We start from the raw sequence: 14563 nt of genomic DNA on the forward strand, positions 1-14563 counted from the left end.
TGAAGACTCCATGTTATATGATGCATTAAGCAAGAAATTTGATTTGTAAATTACAAATTACAAATTTTTACTATATATTATGAATAAAAGCCAAATTAACAAGAATATTATTGTCTTTATACCCCATCTCAAATTACACCCAAGTTCTAAACAACTTGACTGGATTTATTTGTAAATAAATTTATTATACAGGATCTATCCGTAATTTTCTTTAAAAAAAACCATTACGCAAGATAAGTTAGCAAAAGCAAAAAATTTAAACCCATGGACTGTCATTTGTACATTAAAAAAAAAAATTACACATTGCAGGGTTCCTTTGGCTCTCTTTTGGCCGCGAAGTCAGAAATTTCTCTATCAACAAAAAGCCGAGTGAAAATCCAGCTAGCATGCTGCAACATTTTTTTTTTTTAAACTTTTCCCCTCTCTCATGCCTAGGTATTACATTTTTCTTATTTACAAGGAAGGAATGCAACAAACAACTACTACATGAATCAAAGTTTGGTGGGTGTCCGTTGATCTATTTATCTAGCTCTAGATCTTTGAGTTGCTTTTTCAAGAGGGCATGCTCGTACCTCATTCTCTCAAGCCTAGTCTCAATCATGTACATCTCATCTTTCAGGAAGTGAATCCTTTTCTCCAACCAAGCTATATCTGAAGCGCTTCTGCTCACTCCATATTCCATCCTGTTGATATAATCTGTTGGACTGCTCACATGGATCTGTTGGGGCCTCGACAACAGTATAAGTATGCTAAACTGCTGCAACAGAATCAGAGGTTAGAACTGTCCCATGAATCTATGTAACTGCTGCAACAGAATCAGAGGTTAGAACTGTCCCATGAATCTATGTACAATACTCCCTCCGAACCACAATATAAAATATTTTCTAGAAGTCCTACTTAATCCAAAATATAAGGCATTAGGTAAGTTTTATATTTTTTTTTTCCAATCATACCTATAATTGGAAAAATGTGAAAATTTTTAAAAAAATCAACATTTTAACCACCTTTTTTTGGAAAACGTAAATTATTTAAAAATGAATTATATTTGGGTCCGGAAGGAGTAACTCATAAAAAGTCAAGGCAAGATAAGGCTGACTAATTGAAGCATTATAGTGAAGAAGTACGCACCTGCATAAAGAAGATAACAGCAAAAATGATTACTAGGAATAGCGAGAGATGGCTCTGACTTTTTAAACAAGCCCGGAACTTTGTCACGCATTCTCTTAACATTCATGAAATAGACGTTGAGTCAATCAGATTTCCTTGCAACTGGTTGTCAACGTTGCGATTAGAACGAACGATGTCAGATGAAAGGGGTAGAATTCCAGGGTTATTTGGCTCTTGTGAACTCTCTGAAGATCCTCCGGCTATTTGTTCACCATCTAAATATACTGCGCTAGTTTGTGCCCCACCAGCAGTAGGAGCGCTCTCTGCATCATGAAGAGAAAATTACTTGAACCTATCATAATTAAAATTTGAAAAGTGCAAAATCTTTGGATTGATAGATAAGACAAATAATAAACTTTGCAAATATCAAACCTTCTTGTTTTTCAAGGTTCTTTTGCTTCAACAACTCATGAGCCTGACAGAAATGAAATTAGAGATACTCAGACACAGATAATAGTGGAGAACATTGTTGAATACACAAAAAAACACGTTTAACAGATCATATGAACTTGCCATGTTTATCCATGTAGCATAAGCTTCGCGACATTCTTCAATTGTTGACTGTACTATTTTGCCTGCAATTATTTACAATCACTTGGAGTTATAAAAAGTTCGATTTATGACTTTAAAAGCAATGCAAACATCCAAATGAACTCAATGCATTAAATATGAGGATTGTGCCCGGGTGAGAGTGAAAGAATGTGCACTGAGCAAACTTCTAAAGATTCAATGAAAATGAATGTCAATCTCCTCAGAGATAGATCAGACACTTGAAAATGACATTATTTTAAAGAATAATTATTATGACAAAAGAGGGTTAAATTATAGTCGTCAGAAACTAGTGAAAAATTGGAGATAAAAACTAGGCAACTCGTGAAGACACAATCATATCAGATTAAAATGAATCGTGTGCAAATTGTGTCTATTTGTTGCAGAAAAAAATGAGTTATGTGAGTCTACACAACATATATCATGCAACGATTCAAAAAATATGTAATTTATGCAGAAAATATAGTGCATCATAGATCAAGAGAAGATAAAAGATATGTAAAAGTTTTATACATATACAGTTATACATGCAATTGCAGTGCAGTTATGAGGCTGAACTCAGACATTATCATGAATCTAATTAAGACATTGACATTGTTCAATGACATACATTTTTTTCCCATAAAACTACAAATCACTAGACATCCATCTAAGAAAGCTCTAGATCCAAGAAAGTTCCTTGTTCATATAATATGAACTTTGAGTTGATTTATCCTGAGCTGAAATCATAATTAAGCATTATATATTCAGGATGAACTCATCTGCCCACGAATAGCATGTAAAACCAAATGGCTACATAGCAGATGTAATTAACAACTTTGTTTACTATGCAATTTATAAATTTAAGATGTGACTTTCTCTATATTCTTATATGACCGGCTACAAAACAAATGTATCATAGCAGATGCAACAGTGTCATAAATCTGAGCCATTTAATGTTATAACGGATGAACATCAACAAGTTACAAACCACAAAGTCTTGATGCAACATAAGGTAATAATGAGAAAAGATGATAACCCAAACAAACCAAGGTTATATATGAGTAAACTATATACTAAAGGAAAACTGAACACCTTTCCATATAGTGTTCTTCTAAAATGCAACATCCACATAAACCCGCAAAACACATCACTCTTTGGATTCATTGTTGTCTTTCTGGACATCCCACCATCCCTGGTCATAAATGAGGAAAGTACTTTCTAAGCAAAAACTACAAATGATTAGGGCAAACGTTCTTGGTGAATAGACACTTGAAAATATTAAATGTACTAAAGAGGGACACATGAAGAAACTCAAAAGCAACATGGTTGTTCAATTTTTTTTTTTGGGTGAATACCTGGTTGTTCAACTTTAAATATTATTATTTATTCTTCAATGTAAACTACATTTCCCAAGCCAAATAAAAGGATTCCTTTAGAGCTTTGTTTGTTCTCCTAGAGTCACAAGCCAAATAAAAGGATTCCTTTAGACCTTTAAAATAGTCTATGCATTTTGAGGCATCCTTATGTCCCTCCTGACCCTCCATAATATTCTACTTTCTCCTTGTCCTTTGTCCATGCGCTACCTGACAGAAGTATATACAAATTATCATGCTTATTCTGCCACTTCACTGCCAGCCCATACTTGTTCTCGGGTCAGGCCCAGCACCATTTGTTTTTCCCGAGACATACATGAGATATGTTTCATCCTCTTTTTGGGTTGGATTTCTTTCTTCTAGAGTATAATCTTCCACATAGCCAACTAATTCTGATAGATACTTAGTAGTATGAATACTAAATCCTACATCAGTATGGAAGGCTCAATGAGCTATTTAAGTGGGTTTGCTCTTCCACTTCAACAACTAGCTTTTGGAGTAAAGTTCCCTATCCTACCTAGGTATCCATCAATAATGAATATAAGCTCTTAAATATTAAACAAATTTAGAGTGATTTTTGAAGACATATTATGAGATTTTTGCTAATAAAATGATACTTCATATAAAAAGAATACAAAATTATTTTATCTCATCCAACAATTTTTTTTGAAAAAAATTATAAAATCTCAATATTTAATATAAAAAATTGAAAAAAATCAAATAATCATATTCTGTCTGACCATGGTTTTGCAGCTGCAGCTTGGGCATTCTCTAGGGTTTTATGAAGCTAGCTTAGAAGGCTTTGTGTCCATTGACTCAATTGAAAGGAGAATTATCTTCTTGTTTTCATCTTGATATAAAAGCACCCATGGATCTGAACCCTAGAAGAATGATCCCTTCTGGAATGGTGAGAGCCATGAACGTGAGCTCAAGAAGCACCAACTCTTATTTAGAAATGCAAGATGGTAATATTCAATAGACAACCATCACAATGACGAGCTCTAGTCTGAATTTCTTCTGTCAGTATATATTTGAATGTTCACATTCATCAACACCTCGTCTATATATAAGTCATTCAATGGGCTGATAGTAGCTCAAACATTTCCTTGAACTTTTCAACAGAGCCATCCTTTCTCGATGGCATTAACCTTTCTTAAATATCACCATCCGGTGATAATGATACCTGTCCAGCAACTCCTTAAATTATTGCCAATTCCTGATCAGTGTTGTGGCTTCTAGCCATTAGAACTGGGTTAAGGCATCTGCACCCCCAAAAAGAAAGGGGGCAAAAAACCAAAATTAGCAGCCTCAACATACTTCTTTCCTTCAATGATGCCATTCATAGAGAAGTATCTCTCCACCTTGAACAACCATTCTTTCAGGTCTTGATAGGGGGAAATGTCAGGGTTATTTTATCCCTAGTTTAAGATAATTAGGATAATTTACATAAAGTTATTTTAATTAGGATATCTTGGTTACTTTTTAAATGAAATTAGTTGGATTAAAACTTTGTAGGATATATAGGATTTATCTTATCACCCTGCCTTATCTTAGTTTAGATTATTTTGATTATTTGGATAGCTATACTCTATAAACACGCCCTAGATATTTTGGTGTTAGACCTTTTTCATGATTTGTATAAGTTATTTAGTTAGTCATCTACTCCTTTTCTTTTACTTCACCCTCCTTTCTTTCTCCCTTTCTCCTTTCCTCTACCTTATTCTATGTTATATAATCATAATATTGAAATATTAGTTGCTATTATTGTTAGTTGGTTAGTTATAATTGTTGAGGGATATAGCCGTTAATAGGTAGACTGTTAGTAGCTGTTAGGGGGTATCCTTATTTCTATAAATACTCTACAATTCAATTGTAATCATTATGAATTATCAATGAAGCTTGTGCACTATTCAGCCTAATCCTCTTGTCCATCTGTTTCTCTTTCTCTCTAATTCCTCTCTATCTCTTCTACCTTCTTTGTTATTCTCTCCATTTCTCCTTGTCCTCTCAATTTCTCTCTATATCAAAATTACGCTGATATAATAGTGGCATCAAAGCAAGTCATCCTCGGGCATGGCACATCATTCATTCTAAGAATATAAGGATGACCACTAGATGTGGCTTTGTCAATGGGAGAGTGTGAAAGAATTCAATGAATTCTTTAATAGCCACACTAGTGGATTAAAATTGCAAGAAAAATATTTAGTTTCTGTGTATGTGGTTGGGCTCAAGCTAGGACTTATAGAACCAATGTGTCTCTTCAAACCAAGAATGATGCAAGAAGCTAGAAGCCTTGCGAGAATGCAAGAAATCATGCTAATGCATAAGGCAAAAGAGAAGGCACAAGCACTTCAGGATAATTATAGGTCATGAGTTTTTAGAGAGGGATGAAGGAAGTATACCTCAACAAGATTGTGGGAATTAGCAAGCCAAGAATGGCATTAGAAATCATGGGGATCCTGCAAATAGAACAATTGATGTTGAAGTTAGGTACAAGAACTGCAAGTCAATAGCAGTAATTTCAAGAAGGTTTCTTTGTACGAGTTGGAAGGTGAAGTAGGCTCTAGCATCTCTAACCATGACTTCTCAAGCTCTTTCACTGCTGGTGTGGGTAAAACCGTCAATCTTGACTTGAGTTTGGGTACCCAACACTGTTCAAAACTTCAGTATTGCCCACTTACAGAGCCATCGTCACCCTTTATTCCAACTTTCCCTTTGCCTTTATTTCGGGTCAACACATCATTACCTATTTCTGTTTTTCTGCCACCACCACAAGCTTCTCCATTGCTATCTCTTGTTTTTAGGGTGTTACCGTTGCTGTCTTCTCTGGTTTCCCCATTGCAGTCTAATTCTGTAACTCCAAAAACAGCATGGTTGTTTGCTCCATCGTCACCACCACCTTTTGTCCTCTCATCAGTGTGTGCATGTTTTACCCATGCCTATCTAAAGACTCTAGACTTCTCACATCTACAGGACTTGGGTGAACTTTTCATAACAAGAAGGGAATGTGAGAGTAAGCTTTAGTGGGTTTTTTGTCTACACACGTGGCTGCATAGGTCAAAGACAGGTATCTTTCATATCAAGTGGGTGTAGTTTTAATGGATGGCAGCTAACACTGATGGTCAATACATGGATTTAAGTTTCAAGAAAGAAAAAGGAACTACTCCCTGATTTTTCTATTCAGAAGGTCATGTGGCTAGGTCTTATAAAGGTTGAAAAGTCAAAACCTATTTTGTCATGTAGGTGGAAACTTCAGATGTAGAAGCTGTACCTTTTCTCCTTATTGAACTTGTACTAGCTTTTGAATTGGGATAATTGCGTGGGCCCAATGCCATTCAAAGGCATTACAATCAACCCATTGAAAAATTTGTCTTATTGGGCTTTTCTTTGTCTTCAACTCCTCCCTACCCACTTGTTTGTTTTTCTATGGCACAGAGGAGGATTACTAAAAATTCTTTTGGGCTCAAGCATGGTGCTCATTATTTCTATTTATTCAGCGTCAACAGTAACCAATGACAGTGCACAGTAATTGTGAACAGTGACAGAAAACAATGAACAATAGCTTCTAAAAGTTTAATGCTCTCTTTCCAATATTTCAACAAGGTTCCCTCAAATTGCTACACATAACCTTTGAGGACAAAGGTCTCTTGGGAAGGGGGTATTGTTATATAATCATAATATTGAAATATTAGTTGTTGTTATTGTTAGTTGGTTAGTTATAACCGTTAATAGAGATAAAGTCGTTAATAGGTAGACTATTAGTAGCTGTTGGGGGTATCCTTATTTCTATAAATACCCTACAAGTCAATTGTAATCATTACGAATTATCAATGAAGCTTGTGCACTATTCAGCCTGATCCTCTTGTCCCTTTGTTTCTCTTTCTCTCTAATTCCTCTTTATCTCTTCTACCTTCTCTATTATTCTTTTCATTTCTCCCTATATCAGAATTATGATGTTATAACATCCTAATTTGTAATGACCAAATTTTTAAACTGACAAGACTTGGAATAAATTATAATGACCATAATGGCCCTTGATTTTCTCTTCTAATAAAAATTTTATTTAAATTAGACCTATAGCAAGTAGAGGATGGTGATTTATAGGAATTTATTCTAATTTATAGGAATTTATTCTAATAACTTTTACGGGGATTCAAAGTTAGAATTTTATTAACCAAGTTTGGTTTTATTGTTAATTATTGAAAAAATTTTGTGCTTTTTTTATAATTTTTCCTTGGACCTCTCTTGTAAATTTCCCAAATACTTTCTCGTTAGATTTTTTATTCTTTCTCTTTCCCATTTGAATGCGAGAACGGAACAGAGGAAGGGCGAAGAAGTCTCTAGAAAATTGTCACAGTCTTCTTCCTCTCCTTCTCCTCCTTCTCGCTCGCGTCTCTTGTTCCTCACCCTCGGTCTGTGTCGTTCTCACTGCCACCCTCTTCTCCATCTTGTTCGTCCATTGAAGGGGGTAAGTAGCTGATTTCTTTCCCTGTTATTGCTCTCTGTTTCATCCCTGGTTCGATCTGTGAGTAGTCTTCAAGTTTCTTTCTTCCTCAATAGCTGAAAGTTTCGTGTGTGAATGGTAGCTCAACTCTTTCTTCTACTGGTCAAAATTTCATGTAGTAGGCTGAGATTCTTCTATTGTTTTCTTCATCAGCGTTGGTCAGGTGTTGGCTCTTAGTTGCTACACTAAAGTTTTGTTTGAGGTAGGCTGTTGGTTTTTCTCTACTTCCTCTTTGATTTCTATAGCAGAATGAATTACTCTCTTCTTCCTTGGTCGAAAAGCACCTCCTTATTCCTCAGAATTGCTGTCAAAATTTTGAGGAAATTAAAATATGTTTCGATTGATGCTATACACATTTTTGTTGTGATGCTAAGCAAAATGTTGATGATAAAGTTTACGCGGAAAGTGGATTAATTGGTTAGATGAATATTGTGTGCCAAAATTGGATGTTCTTAATATACTTGGGGAAATGCTTGAGTGAAGAATTTAGGTGATGTTTTGGATAATACTGGATGATATTTTATTAATATTGAGCTAAAGATTGATGAAAAAAATTAAATGTGAGAAATTGTTGGGTTTGCTTGGAAGCTTGCCCCATGATTTAATTAATAGTAAATGTTCTCATAGTGCTTATAAATATGCTTGAAAGATTTGTTGGTGGAAATGAGATTGTAAAATTTTTACAGTAGAACCTATATGAATTATGAATATAACTTGAAGGAGTACATGTAATTTTTAAGATTTTAAAAATACTAATATAGGAGAAAGGAATGTATCGAATGGTTGCATGCTATGTTATTAAATCTAAAGGAAGCATGGGAATGGTTAATATGAGTTATTATGACTTGTGGTTGAGAATATATGTTACAGGCGATATGAGGATGAATTGAGAATTGTTCCAAGTTTAACTAACTCAAGTATACTTGAAACATCATTGGTTATAATATTGTTTTTAATATCGTTTGGATTGAATTTAAATGCCATTAAGTGTTTGGAAAAATTACTTGATAAGTGATTTTAAAATTATAATTTATTTGTCAGGAAAGTAAGAGCAACACTAGAATTAAAGAGAAAAGTTAAGAGATGCAAGTTTTAGAATTTTGAGAAACCTTCAGGTGAGTGGGTAGTGTGCTAAATATTTTCTTACAAAGTGTTCATAAATTATTTATTTAGTTTTTACATTATTCTTTTATAAGTTGTATAAATATTGTCAATTTTAAGTTTAGGATTCATATAATTCTTTTTACTTACCTAACTTTTATGTTAATCGGCTATTACAAAATCTACTTTATATTAATTAAGAATTATGTTATTGTTAAAGAATATTTAGATTCGGTATATTATTAATAGAATATTTATTCTAAACTTCTTTGTTGTTTAAACTTTATGATTTATATCACAGTTATTAAAATGGTGATTCGAGAAGATTGAAAAGAAAATTTGATAGTTGAATATTATATTTTGAAAAGAATCATTTTCAATGAATGTTTCAACTTATGCATGCTCGATTTTAATTAGAGGGATTGAGTTCAGAACGCTGGATGCTAACAATAGTTCCGTTAGCCCTTGGCATGCCATGGTACACCTAGCTAGCAGGGTGCCTGTAGGAGGTGCTAGCCTCGTGTGTAGGCCAACGCACGTGGAACATGGGGATGGATATTCATGAGTATTGTGCTCACGCTTGTTCCGTGGGCTTCGTGCCTGCGCTTGTTTCATGGCTTCTAGCCATGCTTGATTATTCCATGGCTTTAAGCTGCGCTTGTTGGTTACTTACCCTTGTGGACTATGTGTCCACGCTTGGTAATCATTCTGATGAAGTCCTACTAAAAGTGAATTTTTGGAACATTATTTTTTAAAATTTATTCCATTAAACAAACTGTTGTTTGATCGTATATGATTTTATTTGGTAAATTCCCTCCTATATTGGTTTTAAAAATTTATTGTTTTATATTAGTTATTCACCAACATTTTTATTGTATCATGATTTGAATTCCTTTTATATATTTTTATGAGTTGTATGATTCTTGATAACCCATAAAACTTCAAAATTATTGGTTTATTTCATGGTTATATTGGTGAGCAACCTTGTCATTTATTATTACTTAAAATATGGGTTTTAATATTCCATTGATTTGTTATAAACTAAATTTTATTAGTGACTACTCTTACATTTTTTATCTATAATTTTTTTTTTCGAGATGCTACTCACCGAAAAATTTTTTGGTTTTAGATAATGTAATTAACCCTACACCTCCTGTTAATCATTAAGGGGCTCTATTTCTTTTTGGACAGTGGAAGCATGCTTCAATCATTTATTTTAATGTGCATAGTCATTATATTATACAACGGTAGTTAGTGCTCCACGCATATCATAGTTAGATTCTGGTCCTATTTTTTTGTTATCATGTAATCTGCTGGTGTGGAGTCAAGCTTCTCTTCTGAATTTGCTGACAAGTTTATTGACCATAGAAATTTAGGAAGTCCTAATTACAAGGGAGATTTTTGCTGAAATTTCTATTGAATATTTAAGACTTTATGAACTTTATAATTATATATATATATATATATATATATTGTACGATTTATTGATCAATATAAACATCTATCACTATTATAGTTTAATATTTGGATAATTGAGGTTTATGGAATATGAGTTTATCTCATATTTCGTATCAGTCACACCATTAGTATTGGGGTGTAATAGACCAAGAGTCTCATTATTTATAAAAGAAAGAAGGCTTAGACCATTGAGGTCTCTTGATCTTGATTGGACTTAAAATGAAACGACAAGCTCAAAATAACAAGGAGAAAGGAAAACGAAATGACGAGCACAATATTCGACCTAAAATGGAGCCTAGTCCATGTATAGAGAAGGTTTCGTGCTGAGCACATACTAAGGCAGGGGGCGTGACCCGTAAGACTCAGAGTGATTGAGTATGGAAGACCATTAAAAGGGTGTGGGATCATTACCTAACGTGCCCTGAATCTCATTGGATTGTGTCTAGCAATGGCAGATATTTTGCAGACGAGCTCCTGATTTTTCGAACACCACAGTCTCAAGCATTCAAGTATAAAAGGGGCTTCAACTGATAAAGTCAAGGACAATATCCACATAACATTCTCATTATTTTGTCTCAAATTCAATTTACTTTGTATAATGTACTTAGGTTAGATTTTTTTCCCCTAATTTTATGTTTGTAATCATTGCAACTTTATATTTTAATAAAATCAACCTTTCATTGTTTTTGCATCTTCACATTTGAGTGAATTGATATAAAGGAGCTCGAAGACCCTTTGATCATATTCAAGACTCTATTTCTTTGGCATGCTTTGTATCTTTGTTATTCAAACACATCGCCCAATTTTTGACAAACAAATCTATATAATAATTAAATCACTGATTTTTAGTAATGACCAAGTATTAAAATTTGAAACAACTAGGGATAATTTGTAATATTGAATACACCAATATTAGTATACTTATACATACCTGAATTAATTTGTGGATGGATATATCTTTGGTATCTATTTCAGGGAAATACGATCTTATAATGTAAACATTTATTGCATTGTTTGAAACTACGAAAGCATAATACTATATAAATTATACTTAAAATTATTTATACCATAATTTTTTATTGTAACAGCCAAGTTTGTCCTAAAATGTTATATATATTTTTAAATGATGGGGAAAAATTATTCTACCTTTTAGGTGGTATAATTTCTATCAAATTATACTCCCTCCATCTCAAATTATTAGACACTTTTAGACAAAATTTTGCAAATTAATAAAACTCATTAAATACACTTTACGACCTTACATTTTCAAGAAGAAAATATAAATATTCAAAAAGACCCTTCATTTAATAATCCATTGATGAAATAATATTGAAGAGAGAGAATATATGAGATGGGAAATTTTAAAAAAGTATTATTAATAAAACCTTATTTTTATCGAAGCATCTTATATTTTGAGACATTGAATCTTTTTTAAAAATGTCTTATAATTTAGGACAAAGTGAGTACTACCTTTTAGGTAGTATTAGATGTTAATTAGTGTAGCAGTGTATGTATGACATTTATAAACTTCATTTAATGAAGTCAATGCAAAATAAATTAAATACTAAGGTTGTGTTTGGATGTATGGGGATTTGAATCTGAACTAAATTTCCCATTTGGATACATGCAAGTCTATGAATTGTTTTAATATAAATTCTTTGTAATTTTATTTAAGAAGACCAAAATTTTTTATTAAAAGAAGACCAAGGATGGTCGGCCGAAAAAGAATAACAAATGTTGGCTTTCTGTGTTCCATGCTACTTGTAAACGTCAATTTTCTAGGAAACCAGCTCGTGATAATTTTATATCAAATTTATCATTATTGTAAGTTTAACAGAACTGGATTTTGAGAACATATCAGATTTTATATATATATATATATATATATGTAATTTTTTTTTTTGGGTAAGTGGGAGATGAGGTAATCTTTTTTGGTAGACTATAAATTATTTAGTGTTATTTTATTTATGCCCGCGTAAAAATATTTCGAAGTGTAAAGTATCAAAATATAAAATGAAAGTAAATGACTTGTAATTTTGTTGATTGGCGGGCTGTGTCAAAAGTTTGCAAGTAAAATATATTATTACTTAAAAATTATTTCCCTTGACAAATCAACAAATTTTGCTCGTACATTTATATCACTTGAAATAGTGATATTTTTAACAAATTTTTCTTTTGCAAATTAGCAAATTTCACTTATAAATTCTTGGTTTAATGGTTGCAAATCATGGAATGAGAGTAGCGAATTTTAGACTAATTTACTAAAAGATCTTTGGTCCTTATTTTATATTTTAAAATTTTTAAGCCCTTAATTAAATTTAATTCAATCTTTTGATTCATGTCATTCTCCTTTTATATTTTTTGGCTTATTCTTTCTTCGTCTTTGGCAGGCTTATTATTTATCAAAAAGTTTAGGAAAAACATGCGAAAATAGTTCAAACCACATGCTATCTTTCTCAAGAATTTTTTTCCACAGAATTCTTATGAAATTTTCCATGCAAGTTATTCCCACGAGAAATGTAGCAGAAAATTTTTTGAAAAATTCTTATACTAATTTTTTTGGGAAAAAAATACTACTTTCTAGAAGTGAACAAAATATGAAAAAAAAAAAAAAACTGTAGCACTACATCTCTTGATGTTTTTAATATTCGAATAATTTATAACGACCAAATTTTTAAACCGACAAGACTTGGAATAAATTATAATTATAATGACCAGGACTCTCATTATCTATAAAAGAAAGAAGACCTAGACCATCAAGGTCTCGTGATCTATGTAATAATTAAATCACTGATATGTAATACGAGATTACACGAAAGCAATATGATATTCGAATACTTTAATTTATTGCAGAAGTGAAGTTATATCTATACATGAACCACTTGGGCGTGAAATAAAATATGGAGAATAACAAATAAATTGTATAAAAATAGGTAAATGATAAAAGAGTATCATAAACTTAGATAATTATTATAAAATCTTTAGAGACTTATCTGACAATTTTTTTTAAGATTATATTTCTAATCCTCTATTTTATTTTGAGAAAATTAGGTCAATGTCCTCAAAAAATATAACTCCCATAAATTATGGATCAGGTTTTTAAATATTTTGGAATGTGGCCCATTCATAAAATCAATTAGATGTATTTTTCTTTTTTATCCTTAGAATAAATTTATTATTAAAACAGAATATATTTGATTTAACTAATCTTTAGCTGATTGGATCTTTCATTTTTATCATCAAAAATTGTATTATGCGTGCTCCCTCTTTGATTTATCATCTCTAAATATTTTCTTCATCAGATTTTTGGATTTGATTTCCCTAGATCATCATATTCACATCTCGTAGAGTGCTTTTCTTCATCAAAATTTTTAATCTAATTTTCTTAGATTACCATCTTCATTGCAAAGCTTTTCCTCTCTCTCTCTCTCTCTCTTTTTCTTTGTTTTTTCAAAATATTACGAAGAGGACATTAGACATTGAAAAAAAAACTACATTATTGATCTACGATACTATAGTATACCACTAATATACTGTCATAGATTAACATAATCAAACAATTAAATATAAACTTGTTTATAATTGACATGCAGTTATACACTACTACAAAAAAGGGAATAAATGACGGTTACTTTAGTTCATAAATGACGGTTAATAAGTGTCATTTATTCAGCTTGACATTTAAAGACCCCCAATAAATGGCGGTTATAAAACCGTCATTTAAAATAAAATTTTTACGAAGGGAAAAGCAAATTGAGAATTTAAATGACGGGTAAATGATATACCCGTCATTTAAACAAAGTATAAATGACGGGTATATAACTTACCCGTCATATAAAGAGACTTTAAATGATGGTTAAGTTATATACCCGTCATTTATAATTACTTTAAATGACGGGTATATAATTTACTCGTCATTTAAAGCATGGTAACAATCATGACCATATTTTAAATGACAGGTAAATGAGATACCCGTCATTTAAAGTCAATATAAATGACGAGCATTTTTTTAACCTTCATTTATTTCAATATAAATGACAGTTATTTATATAACCGTTATTTTTTATATAGTTTTTTTAATTCGTGAGCTGTTTTTATACCAGCCCCTTGCAAAAAGAAATCAAAATAACAGCAGCCAACCATTCCAGATTTTAATACCAACAAAATTTATTGTATTCAATTTCAAAATTCATCAATAAACAAATGTAATTACATAAAGTAACCTTTTTTCAAAAATAAACTGCCTATTAAAAAAAATTCCTAGCTACTTCTTCAAGGTAGTTTTATTAATCTTCTTTGTATGAAGTCCACACTTGAAAAATATATTGACACCATTCTTCAATTACCTCATTTATTTCTGCATCCTCGAATTCTTCAACATAAGAATCACACATTACAAAACAAATATAGCACATAAAAATAAAGCACA

At 31.9% G+C, this 14563-nt stretch overlaps 1 protein-coding gene across 1 annotated transcript; it reads right to left on the minus strand.

The window, feature by feature from the left end:
• Positions 1 to 1166: 1166 nt before the first annotated feature.
• On the minus strand, positions 1167 to 3989 carry LOC129289104 (uncharacterized). Its single transcript, XM_054925918.1, has 5 exons — positions 3938 to 3989; positions 3341 to 3496; positions 1681 to 1742; positions 1540 to 1582; positions 1167 to 1430 (listed from the first exon to the last, which is right to left on the minus strand). The coding sequence occupies exons 1-5, from the start codon at positions 3987 to 3989 to the stop codon at positions 1231 to 1233; spliced, it is 513 nt and encodes a 170-aa protein (XP_054781893.1). The 3' UTR covers positions 1167 to 1230.
• Positions 3990 to 14563: the final 10574 nt, after the last annotated feature.

Source organism: Prosopis cineraria, unplaced genomic scaffold (genome assembly GCF_029017545.1).
Source record: "Prosopis cineraria cultivar Desert tree isolate PC_DT_omini unplaced genomic scaffold, ASM2901754v1 PC12, whole genome shotgun sequence".
Taxonomy (NCBI): domain Eukaryota; kingdom Viridiplantae; phylum Streptophyta; class Magnoliopsida; order Fabales; family Fabaceae; genus Prosopis; species Prosopis cineraria.